At 33.0% G+C, this 16,663-nt stretch overlaps 1 protein-coding gene across 2 annotated transcripts; it reads left to right on the plus strand.

The window, feature by feature from the left end:
* The first annotated feature begins 2,527 nt into the window (after window positions 1-2,527).
* On the plus strand, window positions 2,528-16,364 carry LOC147064678 (annexin B9-like). Of its 2 annotated transcripts, XM_085957560.1 has the most exons (9): window positions 2,528-2,928; window positions 4,301-4,753; window positions 5,256-5,432; window positions 7,022-7,226; window positions 8,522-8,601; window positions 9,504-9,576; window positions 12,600-12,773; window positions 15,046-15,227; window positions 15,726-16,364. In XM_085957560.1, the coding sequence occupies exons 1-9, from the start codon at window positions 2,911-2,913 to the stop codon at window positions 15,780-15,782; spliced, it is 1,419 nt and encodes a 472-aa protein (XP_085813686.1). In that variant the 5' UTR covers window positions 2,528-2,910; the 3' UTR covers window positions 15,783-16,364. The 2 variants fall into 2 exon arrangements, with proteins under 2 accessions (XP_085813686.1, XP_085813687.1); XM_085957561.1 differs by lacking the exon at window positions 4,301-4,753 and having other exon boundaries at window positions 2,765-2,928.
* The last annotated feature ends 299 nt before the right edge of the window (window positions 16,365-16,663 follow it).

Raw genomic sequence — 16,663 nt, forward strand, 5'->3', positions numbered from 1 at the left:
TCTGTATAAATTCTGCAGTCCTTGAGTTTATTGTCCCAATGCTCGGCTTGTAGTTCTGATACTATCTTCTTGATTTTACCTTGCAAAGTATTGATCTCACGTTTGATGAAGTGATTTGTGCGTCTAGCTTTGTTCCAGTCCTTGCGTAGCTGGTTTCTAGTATTGATGAGCTCTCTGGCCTCATCATTAAGATCCACCCTGATGGGATTTTTCTTGATTTTCGGAATATAGCGACGTCTCGCTGTGAGAATAGTATCAGTGAGTTCGACGGCCGCTGTCTCTATCTCTACCTCCGTTTGAAAGGTTCTAGGCGTGAGATCAATGCATCGATTAATATGCCTCTTGAATAGGTGCCATTTGGCTTTAGAGTAGTCAAATTGGATTTTACTTTCTTTATCGTATTCGCCTCCAACTTCGAAATAAATTGGCAGGTGATCCGACTTCAGAGCATTAACAACTCTCGGGACACCGGTTTCTGGGGAGTTGTTTGCTATCACAAAATCTAAAACTGCTGGGTTGCAACGAGCTTGGACACGAGTCGGCTCGTCAGGATGTGAGATTGAGAAATCGTATTTCTCTGTAATCTTTAAGAGGGCATTGCCACGGGCGTTGTTGGAATGGCAGTTCCAAATCTTATTATGTGCATTAAAATCACCTGCTAGGATGACTGAGCCTCTGAGGTTGGCGCCTTTATCTTAGCGATGGGTGGGGCCCAGTGTTGCCAACTAAAATTTTTAAAGTTCAGTAGATTTTTTGATTTTTTCTTCAAAATATCAGTAGATTGACAAAAATGTATGAAGTTCAACGATTGTGTTTGGTGAAAGCGTGCATATTGACATAATCTCACAAGTGTCTTTTAAAAAATCATGTAAAAGTGACTTTTATTCATCACAAATATCATAATTTCTTCTTTTCCTGACAAAAATTTCAGTAGATGTACTGAAATTTCAGTAGACATGGCAACACTGGCCGGTGGGCCTGCCAAAGATCCTAGGTATAGGTAGCCTATGTAGGTAGGTGCATTCCATAGACTAATATACTATTAAAAAATACTATGCACTGACCTACAAGATCATCCTAGGGCCGCATATGGAAAGAAAAATTGTCAATACGAAACTTGGTATGGGTATCGTTGAGAAAAAGTATTGATGCTGAGTATTGATATTTACTAGTATTTTTCTGGAATGTTCCTTGTCCGCGAAGGGTTATTTTCTGAAAAACGCAAAATCTCAGAATCGAAAGAGAAGTATCAATAACAAAGTATTGTAATATCGGGAAAAAGTATCGAGTATCGATGATTTTTTGACAGCATAATCATAGCGGCTGTGACGTCCATAGATAATATACGACATACGTGACGTCCAGTGTTGCCAACCGTACTATATTTATAGTATTTGTACTATAATATTCGTCTGCGTACTATGTACGATATAAAACAGGTATAGTACGCCGAAAATACTATAATTTCGAGAAATCGGAAAAAAATTTACCAATAGAAGAAAAACAACGCCAAAATAATCCGTGAAAAGAAAAAAAAATGATCCCCAGGTTTAAAAAAAGGTGACGTTAATTACTAGCGATTTCCAAACTGGGAGGCGCGGAGTGTTGCAAAGGGAGGCGCGAAAAGTTTTACACAATTAATGTAGCCACAGGTTTGCAGTTTTCAAATGCATAGTTTATAAAACGGCCGCTAGTTATAAACTACACAAAAAACAGTCCTATAAAAGGTTGTTTCCAAACCTTTTTGCAAATATGGAGACTCGTTAAAACATGAAATATGGAGGGTAAAATTAATCATAATGTTGAAATTTGAGGCAAATTTGTTCAGGAACGATAATTTTATTGTTAAACTTGTCTATTTGGATGAAATTTTAAAAAAATTGAGTGAATTAATCAATCCAAGGACCCCTAATTCATTCACTGATTTAAAACGACAAAGTGAAGGCATTCTTAAAAAAATGGAGCTTAGAAAATCAAAATGGCAAAAAAAAGTTTGCCATGTCTCCATTATTTTTAAATGATTTCTACGCCAGAGTTCTTGTTTAGTTTGCTAATGCACTTCTCACATTATTTTATTAATAGCAAAAAATTCACCTGCGGCGCTGCTTTGTTTTGGAACTATGAAATATTTTAAATATGTGGTTGAAAAATCCTGACCCAGGGGGTCCGCTTCGGGATGTGGGGCCATGATAGAATCCCGAAGAATGAACGAAGATGAATTTGGATTGACTACTATTGAAATTGATTGTGCTAATAAACAAGCACATTCGTCAAAAATTAATGTAATGTAAGGAGGCGCCAAGATTAGATTTTTTTTTAAAAGGGAGGCGTAGTAACATAAAGTTTGGAAACCACTGACTTAACATTTGAATTTTGTCTAAAAAAACAAGACGTCAATTACCCCTCGTTTAATTTTTTGAAAATGCAGAAAATTATTGGTCACTCAACGCGTACTATATTTTTTGCCGAAATACTATAATTTTGAAGGCACTGTACTATAATTCCACTTTCAAAATATGGCAACACTGGTGACGTCTCTGGTTTTTTCAGAAACGAGAATCGTCATCCGACTTCTCATGCTTATTTTCGATTTTTGAGTCATTCTAATTCCATTTATGATTCCATTGGCGTTGGTGTTATCTTGACGTATACGTCGTACATTCGTCATTTTACGCTTATTCATTTGTTTATCAATTATACTGTGTCCATCGATCGCCGGCATTATTTGTCAAATTGGCCTTTTGCCAAACGCTGTACATAAAAATATTACCAGCCACCGGGTGTGGTGTGTCAGTTGTGCTCATAGATAAGTAGTGCCGCTGTGGATATCGTGGAAGTGCTTTGTTGCCGTCACTTTACTGATAATTACACAATTTTTAGTGTCACTAAGTAACTAACAATCTTATCAAGATGAATCCATATCAACAGGTTTGTGAATACTAAGCATTTCGGTGCACTTTTCAAATCATAGTTATCCTCTAGTATCTGGAATACTGTAACTGCAATAATGTAACATTACCTATATTCTATTGTAGCACCATGATTGACTATCCTTACGAATAAGATATTTTTACCTCCGAGACTTGTTTTTACAAAGTTCAATTCTGTAATTAATATTATATTAATGAATTCTATACGAAACCCGCCCTGGTTAATTGTTAAACATAGAAAGTGGAACAAGTAAAAGAAAGAGTAATATTATAGTACCCCATATCGTATTTTGGTTAAGGTGTTTTCAGACCAAAAAACCTAACCAACTGAAAAACAACCCAAAGTATATTATACAACACAACCTATTTATTTTTGGGTTGCATTAGGTTGTGTTAGGTTTTGGTTTGGTTTTTGATCTGTAAAGATCACAAAAACGATATGGAGTACTTACTATAAAATAACTGAAGAAAGTAATTCTTTCATTTAAACCACCACGAACAACTGATTGCTAGCCCTTCATCTAGGCCTTCTTTATTAAAATTCCTTGATTCAATTCTCTAAATATAATTTTGGTATTGCTTAACGTTATTGTAATCACCTACCTTCATACAAACATTGAGCTCCGATAATTTCACACTATTTAAAGGTGTCACTTGTTTCTCACACTACTTTGTGGATGTTATATTTGGAAAATATTCATATTTAAAATTATTTTTACGAATCCAAGGTAAACATTAATTAACCGCTTAGTATCAAGTCTTCATTACTGGTATCTATATCGAATTACTTTTATTAAATCATTGTCCACTTATTATTTTATATTGCTTTTATTAGTATTTTTTCTATTATTTACTAACAAATTTTTCAATCTGTATAGACATACTTACCTACTTACCTACATTATGATTGTATTATATAAAATAATAATTCTGAATATTATATTGTTTATAGTGACACCACAGTGAAAGTAAGCTATATTATAATATATAAGTATGTACGTTGAACAATGTATTATGCCAATTCTTTCCATGGGAAGAAATAGGAAAATTTGTGGGGCTTATTGTATATTATTGATCGTCAATATCGTTGACAGTGTTTGCATCGCTCCAGTCATATAGGCTTGTCCCGATTAGCCCCCCTCCAGCTCTTGGTTGTTACCTAACAGAACTAAGTATCTGACCTTGCTTACATTGTGGTACATTTAGTCTTTATTTTTATTTTTGTGAATACATTAGTTGGTAGGTAGTATTTAGTGTTACATGTTCGTTGTCGCAAAGTATTTTACACTTGTTTAATGTTGTTTGTTGTGGGGTGAAGTTTTTTGAAATGAAAAATTATTATTGAATTTATTTTTTTTGATTTTCAAAAGGGGCAGCCTGGCGCGCCACCTCATCCGTCCTACCCTCAAATGCCATACATGCATAACGTCGGCTTCAGTGGTGCACCACAGTCGTTCGGTATGCCAATGCCCTATGGCGGTTTACAGCAACCCACTCCTTATCCACAACCCTATTCTCAACAACACCATTACCAACAGTCCCAACCTGGTTATCCACAAGGTCAAGCCGGTTACCTTCAAGGTCCGGCCGGTTACCCTCAAGGCCAGTCGGGATATCCTCAGGCTCAAGGGGGTTATCCGCAAGGACAAGCTCAAGGCGGTTATCCGCAAGGACAAGCTCAAAGCAGCTATCCGGTTCAAAATCAATCATCCTACCCCCAACAATCAGTTCCAATCCAAAGCCAACATCACTCACAACAGTTTTCAACTCCTCAACAATCATTCTATGGACAAACCGCCCAAGCTGCGCCTCAAATGAAAAAGGTAACGAATCACTCGAAAACTGAACATTTTGTCAGTAAAAATTTTACAATATGGATGTAGATGAGCAATGCTTATTTTCTCCGTGATCTGTTAATATAACTCAAATCTAATATTAAATTCTACTCGCACGGAGTCAATGTTTTGTAGTCTATTATTCTCACATCACTTTACTTAATTTATTTCCAGCTTTTTTCAGTTCACGTTAATGACATTTTGCTGCTGTTATACCACAGTGATAACATGTTATCAACGAGAATGATTGCTTTACGAGTGTGTGTTAATGTTAAATTAATGTTGGCTCTCGCCTCTCTTAATAGCTGACAGCTATGGAAGCGCATTTATTCACGATTTAATCGATTTACGAGTGTCAAATGCTTTGTGGTGAACGAAGAAGCTATTGCATGTCTCCTCCATATTTATTTTCTGTTTGCACGGCTTTTTTTCTCCACACTCCATTATTCCGCCATATGACGTTATTAATGGTTATTTTTTATGACAACAGCCGAAGCCGACTGTGGTCCCCTTTGAACCGTTCAACCCGCGAGCTGACGCAGAAGTCTTGAGGAAGGCTATGAAAGGATTCGGTACTGATGAGAAAACAATCATCCAATTACTCACTAAACGAAGCAACAATCAGCGCCTTAAAATTGCTTTCGAATTCAAAACCCTGTACGGAAAGGTAAGGATTTAAATTACTCACTTTTAAAATTGCCAGTACAGCATTCGTCAATTTGTTATTCAAGGAAAGATCAACAGTAAACGTAGCAGAATATGACACCACATTTCGTGGCTTTTTGTATCCTACGTTCATTTTAAGTTGATTGTGACTTCAATTAAAAAATGTTTTTCTGCCTTTCCCGAAATTTCTTAGGTTAGGTTTTCATTCTTGAATTCATGGATTTTGCCAAAATCAGAGATGGTATACGGTCATCTCTTTCCGATAAGAAAGGTCACGGCGAACTGTGCTACGGTGAAATGTAATACGTACAATTTACATGTAACCGTTTTTCTGCTACACTAGAGCGTTATTGATTAAATGATTACCTACTATATTGATCTGTTTATCATTTGCTAATGAATAATAAATTGTTCTGCTCTACATTTACATACACATACTGTGGTTTGTAATATAGGTATATATATATATATATCATTGTACACGTCATGCTATAAATAGTTAGATTAGCCAATATGAACTATATTATGGAAGTAAAATACAATAATAATTACCATGTGTTTTCTCACCACAAGAAAATAATATTTTCATTTATATTATTTTTTATTCTATACCGAATATATTTTCGCAATGTTCTTTTTATTGAAAATATATTATTTTGATAAACCTCATAAACATGCCTACATATCTGTTGGTAAACGATTTGCTAGCGAAGTGTGAATGACACATAACTATTCTCATTGAGGGAGGTTCAGGTGAAATAAATGTTTTTTGCATTGGTTTCGTTTATTTAATGAATGAATGATTTACATGTGGCTGTTATCGAGGCCTGTTTTCACTCTACCCATCTCACTGACTTTGAAGGTTTGACCAGTTAAAACCTGATATTTACTGTCGGGGGAGTCGTTTGTCCACACAGTGGTATAATGTTTGTTTCGGTATGATTTTTCCTTCAAAAGTTATAAGCGATTCTTATATACTTAAAGCTTTTTGGAGGTCATTACCGGGCAGTAGTCCTTTTAGATTGTTAGAGTGACTGTGATTCGGACTCACACTTTTCACTGATCACTGAATTTGAAATACCCCAGGTAACATAGTTATTAGCAATAATTTCAATGAAACAGATCGTTTATCTATGAATGAGAGCACTCACTCAGTCTAACTGTTTTTATAGTATTTTTTCCAATAGGAATGTTTCAAAGGTTTTTCAAGTGTTTTTGTTTCCTTTTTGACTTTTCTCAGAAATTTTTCAATTCCTATTAGTTTGGTGACTATCCACCCACTTGATTATTTATATTTATGATAAAACATTTTTATCACTAATATACCATTAATTCAGTTAACACTCCATTTGTAATGGTTATCTTTGCTAACTTTTTAGTAATCTATGATATAGATCAGATATCCACTTGATGAAATTTATGTTTGTGATGATGAACATTTATTGTACATTTACCATTAATTCAAATTAATCACTGCTAACTTTTATAAAATAATCTAATAGGATCTAATCTTGAATATAAACATAATATGAATAGAGCCAATACCTATTGATAAGAAATAAATTAGTTATGTACATGTTTCATTTCCAGGATTTATGCGACGACTTGAAGAGTGAATGCACCGGGAAGTTTGAAGATATTATCATTGCCCTGATGACACCGTTACCGCAATTATATGCCCAGGAAATGCATGATGCTCTATCTGGTGTAGGAACGGATGAGGACACTCTCATTGAAGTCCTGTGCACTATGACTAATCATGAGATTGGCATCATCCAGGATGCCTACTCAGCCAGTAAGCAATTAATTATACACTTGAATCGTCTGCTCTCATGTCTATTCAAATCAAGTGGGTTGAAGAATGTCAACGCTTTACTAGTATCATTGTGATATTTTTGGCCCCTGGTAGTGGTACCGCAGTTCTAATATAATTGACAGGGGATTCAGGGTACATCAAAATTAACATGGAACTTTTTAAAAATCTTTTCATTACTTATTGTATATTCCAATGTCATGGCAATCCATTTTATTGTTGAACTGTTGAAATTGTTGACTTCTTGAAATAATACTTTGAGGCTACGAAAATTATTTTGATTAAAATTATTTATATGCATTGGTATTACACCATGGTGTTGAAAAAAAATCTATGAAGCTCAATCTTGAAAAAGTTTACTAAAGACCATGATTAAATTAACTGTAAGTATTTGGTAAAATTACGGTGAATGCAATTTTGGTAATTATGAAATAATTGGTTTTGCCGGCGTATCCCACTCGCATAATAAATTATCGGTCCTTTGTTGACAGTTTGAAACATTGTGCGAATCATTGATATGTCAAATATTTTCATGGAAAAAACATTCAATTGCGTTTCCTTTCAAATCTTACGCATATCACGGTTTTGGAAACACTGGTTTAGATGAACACTCATATAAGATCTTAAATTCCAGTTCGTAATTAAAGCAATATGTATGTATGTCAACAGTAGAATGCTGTTTTCTTTTCTAGTTACAAATAATGCATGCATTGTTATCAGTTCAGGGAATAGTTTTTTGTGATTATTAATTCAACCACTCGCTTTCAAGTGATGTAATACTAAAAGATCATAGTATTCCCTCTTTTTCTTTTTCTATTTAGTACTCCAATTTTTTATAATTGAGGTGTCTATTTCCAAAAACTGTATGTCCATAATTCAATATTGGTTAATGCTGTTTTTGTGTTTCATGTTCATATTGTATTTTCAATTTAGAATATAACATTTTTTTATTAGCTGACCAACCCCTAATTGCAATGAATATAAACAAAATAAAAATTTTAATTTATCAGTTTTTGGTTAGTTTTTAAACATTTCTCCTGTAAGCGTTCGATGGATTTTGGACTCTAGAGTTCATTACATATTATGCAACATTATATTATATTATGTGTGTATTTTATTATGGATTTTGGCCAATGTGGACTTAGTGATTTTTGGGATTATATTTTTTTAATTACTAAATTTTGGTGATACTATTCAATTTCATTATACAGTGTTAGTGATAATGCATTATTGTCATAGGAATAACATAATATGTCAATATTTAATTTTTCTTTCAGTGTACCGTGCGTCCCTGACCCAGGAGTTGTCCAGTGATACCTCTGGTGGATTCAAAAGACTTCTGGTTGCCCTCTCCTGTGTAAGTTTCCATCGGACGCTTCTTTTTTATACTTCAAATTAGTGTTAATATATGAGATAATATGGACATTAATAAACCGAATGGCCAATAGTGATGATTTTCAACTTTTCAGGCAATATTTTGAAAACAGATTTTTATTGGTTTCATCGGATATTTTTCACTAATTACCCTTTCAAAAAATTGTTGTAACTTAGTCACAGAATAATTCTTGCTAACATTAGGCTTACCATAATTATGGAACTCTAAACCGGGACAGGAATGGGGTATAGGGCAAAGAAACAAATTTAACCACCAAAAATTGTTTTTATATCTATTAAAAGTATGTACAGAAGAAGAATGCAGAAGGTCTGCTGAAGCAGAAATTTAAATTATTTTATGTATCTATTGTACCAGTCGTACTTCTCACTGGAGTGAATTTCTTTCGCACGCTTCCCCTCTATCTCAACACATATACGCTACTACGGCCAATCATGACAATTTATTATTGACAATCATTCATATGCGGAACAACAGCCGGGACAAAATGCAAACCGGCCAGGATGCCGGCACCAATGTGTGAAACCGGGACGTATGGTAAGCCTAGCTAACATGCATTTGGGACACTGAAGAAGACATTCTAAATATGTAACACTAACTTAAACATAAATAAGTAATTTTCACCATAATGTCCTTAACTGCTTAGTACCCTTGATAAGATGGTATGTTGTTATGGACTGTCCCATAAATTTGTGTATGAGTCAGAGTATGGACCTAATACGTTGAGCGTTGTAAACAAAAATCTGTTAATACAAACCTCCACTCTGTGAGGCCTGTATGATCTTATTAGGATCGGACATGGTCAGGATAAATTCTTAATATTGCCATGAAAAGTTTATTCAATTTTTTATTTTTGTGATTATCAGGCAAACAGAGATGAAGGTTTCGATGTTGATGTCAACCGTGCTAAATCTGATGCTCAGGCCCTGTTGCGTGCTGGTAAGCTCCATTATTTTACTGTTAATAAACATAATAAATATATCCTATGTTGCAATAAGGTATTTATCAGTGGCGAAGGGTGGAGGTAGGCTGTTAAGATCCGCCATAAACAGTGCACATTAAACTTTTTCACACATAAATATTTGTTTTCATTGAAATAAGACTACAATTTACAGATAGTGTTGGTTAGTTTTTAAAATTCAATTAAACCCTGAGAAACCAAGCCATAATAGATAATAGTCAAAAAATACATGTCTATCTATAAAATATCTAAAATTATGCAATTAAATCATACATAACTTTGAATATTTTATAAATAGAATAATATTTTTTATTTATTATAGTTCGGTTTAGGCAGGGCTTAATGAATTAAAAAAAATAACCAACAATATGTGTAATATGTATTTGTAATACAATGAAAACAAATAACTATGAATGAAAAAGTGTGCACAATTTTGTCGTATTGCCCAAATTAGACCAAAACTATTATGGTTTTGTTTAGACCGGGTTTAATTGATTTTTAAAAACTAACTAACACCATCTGTAAATTGTAGTCTTAGTTCAATAAAAACAAATACATATGACTAAAAAAGTTTAGTGTGCATTATTTATAGCGAATCTTAACAGCCTACCTCCACCCTTCGCCACTGGTATTTATTAGTAGGTTAGTATTAGAATGGGAGAGTCCTGAATGAGGTGACATTCAGAATATATGAATACCGTATTATAAAATTTGGCGTTCCATTGTAGTTATACATGTTAAGAATATAATAATAATTCGCTGGTGGTGAACTACAAGGTTCTAAGTGTTGGTTTTCTGCGAAATAAAAGTAATAGTGAGGCAGCTTGGAATACTACATACTTTACTTCATTGTTCGGTTTGTTTTGTCAAGGATGAACACTTTGAACTTTGTAGTATTAGGCTCACGAATTGTTAATTAAATGATGTGACAACAGAGTTGTTCTAATTATTATGAATTCCGTGATCTATGATTGAAGTTTTAAATTGCAAATTTGCATTGGATTAACATAGTGACTACTTCATTTTTATCTAACTTTCCAAGATTAAAAAGGCAACCGGATACAAGATTTATCAATACAAATTGAAAAACATGTATTTTTGAACTTATTGTTACTTAATATACTATAGCTGTGATACATGCTAAAATTGAAATGCACTGTCAAAATCATATCTATATATTTAGAAATAGATTAGATGTGGTCACGGGTGTCTAATTTTATGCCACTTAATAAACTTATGGTCACATAGGATTAATTTATATGAAAATTTTCAAATACCAGATTTAATATTTATTTAACATTACATTAGGTATAGCTAACTTATGAGTTCTGACCGAAGACAAAAAAACTGCTTCAAATTGTATTGTGAATTCTTTTTGGCCCAACATTGTCTTTCTGCATTGTTGACCAGTCTCTCGCAACCAGGTCGACAGCAAACACAACACACAAAGTAAGAACAACTCACTCGGTGACTAAATTCCAATTTTTCATTCAAAATTATGGGTTTCTATGCAGGAAGATATTATATTAATCAAATCATGAAATGAAAACAAATTATATGATTAGATTTGTGGTTCAGTTGAGAAGGTAAGGTCTGGCAGATAAACGTAGGTAGCGCACTAATATCTTCTATTTCCATCTCGAGACTCAGGGCCGTATGTATGAGATTCCCAAATTCTTTATAAGCTATTTAACCGATTTTCCATCGAATAGCTTATAACACTCTTTGTGACGTAAGCGATCTGACGTCACGCGCCATTAAAAATGGCTGCCTCAGCTGTCACTTTCAAATGTCATTTTAATTTTGCATTCATTGCAACAAACATTTGGTTGAGGCCCTTATTCGTTTTGTAGATTCTGTAAAACATTTGCGAACTTTAAAAACAGTTCCTAGTCATGCTGTTTACAAAATACGTATAATTTTGATCCCTAGTCTATAATCTAGATAGTAGGTAACTGATAAAATGCCTCGTACCTATTTCGCTTGCAATATTTCTCATGGAGACATAAGATGGACTTACGTAAGATTACGATAAAATATCTCCGCTAAACCACCGCAAAAATATGTATCTACTGCTGTATCTGGCATTAAAATATACAATTGTAAGCATTCTGCGTTCTTCAAAATATTACGGTACCACCTACCTACCTAGTTAATTATTGTAAGATAACTGTAATAAACAAGGCACTACTCTCAAATACACTGGAAACATCAATAGTATCATACGGTGATTGGTATAAATGATAATATTATACAGAGATCATTACATATTATTGTCTTAAATCATTTGCATTTTCTGTCATTTATGCTTATTCTCTTTTGACATCTCAATAATTAAAGTGAAGTTAGTCATAATAATATTCAGTATTGCCACCAAATGTATTTAGTGTTGCCACCAAATGGAAAAGTTTACTGGCAATACAACCTTTCGTACAGTAGAATAATTATAAAATACATGTGATAAAATAGCTGATAAATTATTTAAAGTTCATAATAATTATTCATGTATAATTATTAAATTTATATGGTACCGTTCGCACACTTTCAGACACATTTACAATTTCAAAATTTTGAATTATTTATCGGGGAATGAAATTTTATTATACGAACACCATGACACATGATATGTCACATTCGTGACGTCACTTAACAGCTAATTACGTTTTGTACTCATGCATAAAAACGTGCTGTATATAGCCTATAAGGTTTTTGGGAATCTCATGCATACGACAGTCAGCCAGTGCGATGCTGACAGGTTTTTCATGTGCGGTAGACCTATTCACCTCTTGTCTTTAGTCAACCGTTTTCTCATTGCTGGCATTACCGTGGTTGCCGAAGATTGATAATGAATATGAAGCCTTAAAACTATGCAGTGATGATTCACGGTGTCTGATGTTTTACAGGCTTAACTGTGTATAGATTTGTCACTGCTATGTCTATATGATGTCATCCATATGTGCACATATCCATAGACTGATTACTAACTGCTTTTTGATAATAGGTGAGCTCCGTCTTGGTACTGACGAATCGGCATTCAATGCTGTGCTCTGCCAGCGCTCGTTCCCGCAGTTGGCTGCCACATTCCACGAGTATGAAGCAGTCACAGGTCATGAGTTCGAAAAAGCCATCAAGAACGAATTCTCCGGAGATATCAAAGATGGTCTCCTTGCCATAGGTATTTTTTTGTATTATTTATCTAGAAATCTAAATAAATGTATAATGCTATGTATTTAGTTGACATTAGTATATAACTTTGCAAAAACTGATGCTGTATATGGTCAAAATTAGGGATTGCAATACTGGTATTTCAAAACTGGTATTCCAGTATTTATTAATACTGAAATACCGGTTTTAAAAATCCAAAATACAGACATTTTCAGTATTAAGAAACCACAATCGTTTACGTTTTTGACAATGAATTTAATGTTATTTCTTCATTAGTTTGTACTGTATTTCCTATTCAATTAAGTGTATAAGTAATGTGCTGATAAAATGCAAAATATTGACTGAATCCAACATAGGTGAAATAACAATAAAACACAATTCATTAAAAAATTTACCCATTTATAAATTTGTCTCCATAAATTAACATAGGTACTGATATTCTTTCGAAATAAAAAACTTCTTGACAAATGTTCAATTATTCTTATTATTATTACAAGTGTTGAATTGAAGAAGCTTTTCCTGCAGCTGCGCTTATTTTTTTGAGGGCTTTACTTGAAATAATCAATATATTCAAATTATTTGTAAAAAATCACCAATTCTACAATATTGTGATTAATACGTATTTTATATATAGGTTTTTTCTATAACATAATGTTTTTAAAGATATTGTAATAGCTATATTAACTGATAAATAGGTGCTTACGTTTTAACGAATACCGTTATTAATACCGGTATTCAATAAGAAATACCGAAAAACCAGTATTGATATTTTCATTCAGTAATGCAATCCCTAGTCAAAATTTATGAAAGTGTGTAATTTCACACAATATTATGACGTGTAAAACATTCGGTTTTTTTTTTTTAAATCAATGACTTAGACTAGAAATAAACTAATAAAAATTATACAATGAAGTGCCCGAATCTCCAATTTTTTTTTGCTTAACTACATTTATGACAATGAAGGTGATTAATATAATAAAAAATAATTTGGATAAAGCTAAGTGTGCTTGAAGTGATTAATTAATTAGTCAATCAACAATCAGATAGTTAAGACCGCTACGATGTATGGAGAAGCATGCATAACTGGTAGATTGAAAAATTTGTGTCTTGTCACAGATTTCCGACCAATTGCAACAGGCTGAGTATGGTATGTTATTGTTTTTAAATGATCGAGCGCATAGTCAATAATTGTTCATGTGCAGTGAAGTTAATCTGCTGATAGAAAAAACTGTCCTTGCTACTATCTGCCGAGTATGATTGTCCGATTTATGTGCGCTAATACTAAATAGAAATGGGCATACATATTATTTTAGTTTGAAAATAGAAACCCAAACCCTTGGTTACCACAAATATTGAACTGTGGACTATCGGTATTGGAAAATAGGCACATCAGTTTTCCATAAGTAGAGATTTAAAAAGAGTGTCAATACTTTTTCATCTAATACCAGTATTGATACATACTTTTTCTTTCTGTGAAATGACATCCTTATTCATAAGCGTAAAATTTATTTAGAACTCTTTGGTTTTATACTCTTATCATTCTTATTAGATATTGTTGATCATAATGAAAAATTTAATTAACATTACCAGAAAAATTGTCATGTCATCATGCCGAAGCTAACACATCGTTCGAATTCTCATTTAATCTATTATGACAGTTCTACCCAAATGCCACGATACATTATATTATACAGTTGTGTAGTGCTAAATAAGTATGTATCCTTAAAATCCCAACCATTCTAAAAAAAGCACGCTCTTCAATATATCAATGTTAACGTGCCTACCGAAAATGTTGAATTTCACCGCTTTTAGTAAAATGGCAACACATTTTCTCATAATCACTTCAGTGGGTCTATTCTATACTTATCGACCGCTAAAGTGATTAAGTGATATCAAACTTAGGGTAGGTTTGTATCCAAGTATTAGCAGCAAGAGAGGTGCTGTTAAAATATAGCACTTAATGCAGAAATACAACCAACGTATTATAATTGTTACAATGAGTGCTAATACTTGGATACAAAACTAGTTCGATAATATTTATCACTTTATCACTTTAGCGGTCGATAAGTATAGAATAGACCCACAGAACTGGGTTGGTTAATAAACATAGTATTCTTGAAAACCGATTGCACTCCGGCTCACTACCCCACTGACTATAATATGACATTAAGCATACAATATAAGGGTTAACCGAAATTGTTATCTCTCTGACTTTATTTTGTTTTAATCTTTAATTTAATTTTTGTATTGGCGATAATATCGTGTATATTGAATTTGTTTAGTGAAATGCGTCCGCAACAAGTCGGCATTCTTTGCGGAGCGCCTCCACGCTTCCATGGCCGGCATGGGAACAACTGATCGCCAGCTCATCAGAATTATGGTCACCCGCTCCGAAGTTGATCTGGGAGACATTAAAGAAGCCTTCGAGACCAAGTACGGCAAATCTCTGCAAAGTTGGATTGAAGTATGTATTTCAGTTATTTTTGAAATTTGTGAAATAATGCTTCTGCTACAAAATATGTTTTACTAAACAGAACCAAAGTGTGATCTCTGAATACAAAACTGAATATTGTCATTACGCCTTCAAAACTGGATGAAGATTTCTTTTCAAACTTTTCTCAGTGTCTATGATTATGACAGTTCGAGACAATGAGATTTTCATAGCCATCAAAAATCGTTGTTTCAGTTAAGAGAGGATTTATGAAATTCTTATTTACTGATACGTATAATTTGTCTGGAATCTTCTTTTGAGTATTTAATGTATGAATATTAATTGTCATTTTATAATTTATAAATACTTCAACAAAACTGACGTGTCAGTGTGACGTTACATGCGAAATTTGCAGTGCACAGTTTTCATCAGCTGTGATGGTGCGATTGTTTTGGATTGGTCTGAATTTATAAATTGAGAATTGATTTTACTATAAGTATATGAATAATAATTTTATTGTTTCATTTTCAGGGTGATACATCCGGTCATTACAAGAAGTGTTTGCTGGCTCTCATTCACTGCTATTAAGTTAATTCATGTCATACCTTGCTTAAGGAGCACTTAAGGTTTATAATTAACACTGTTTGTCAATTTTTTCACATTGTGTAAAGCTCTAAGTGTATCATCATCTTATTTTTAAAGTCTACCTACATTCGTATAATAATATGTTTATTCATTTTATGAACCAAATCAAGAGAACTGCGACTATGTATAGCAAATTATTATGTATTTTCATGCCATTGGAACAAATCCAAAAGTTTTAATTTTACGATCAAAATTTGATAGGTTCCGTGCATTTATTTTTATTCATCTATTCATTTTATTATTTTTGCTTTAAATTTTAAGTGTAATATCCCCACCGAATGCAGTAAATGGAGCAGTATGTTATTAATCTTGATCGGTACACATTGTTTTTATGATTGACATGTGAAATTGTTAGAAAATTATATAAGAAAAATTCTATTCATAGTTCTCGTCTGTCAAGAGCAGAATTTATTTTCGATTTCAATAAATTATTAAAATATCTATTAATTAAATTAACAATTTTTTTCAAATATGTAGATATTTTATCTCTTATAAAGGAGCCTATTAAACTATAATTTACAGTGTAAAGGAGTTGTCTGATTTTTAAATAATCTCATTTTTGTTATTTATGATTAATACGATTTATTGAGCCACCTTATTTCTTAGTTATAATTTTTATTAAAATTTAAAAGTATTTTTTAACTTTGCTTGAATTAAGTAAGGAGTGGTAATTGGATTCCATTGGGGTATTAAAAAAATCGTATTGTTAGACTGCCTAAGACATTTATTATAATATATATTATACAACACCTTCCTAATGGGTGCCAGTGTAGATTTATATACTATGGTGCAAGTATGTAAAAAAAAAAATTGCCAAAATCTTG

This window comes from Rhyacophila brunnea, unplaced genomic scaffold (assembly GCF_057557595.1).
Source record: "Rhyacophila brunnea isolate RB1 unplaced genomic scaffold, BYU_Rbru_1.0 scaffold_7, whole genome shotgun sequence".
Taxonomy (NCBI): domain Eukaryota; kingdom Metazoa; phylum Arthropoda; class Insecta; order Trichoptera; family Rhyacophilidae; genus Rhyacophila; species Rhyacophila brunnea.

Coding starts and splice junctions, on each gene's coding strand:
- LOC147064678 (XM_085957560.1), top strand. Junction 7,227..8,521: donor CCAGGATGCCTACTCAGCCA/GTAAGCAATTAA, acceptor TTTTTCTTTCAG/TGTACCGTGCGTCCCTGACC. Junction 15,228..15,725: donor CTCTGCAAAGTTGGATTGAA/GTATGTATTTCA, acceptor TTTCATTTTCAG/GGTGATACATCCGGTCATTA.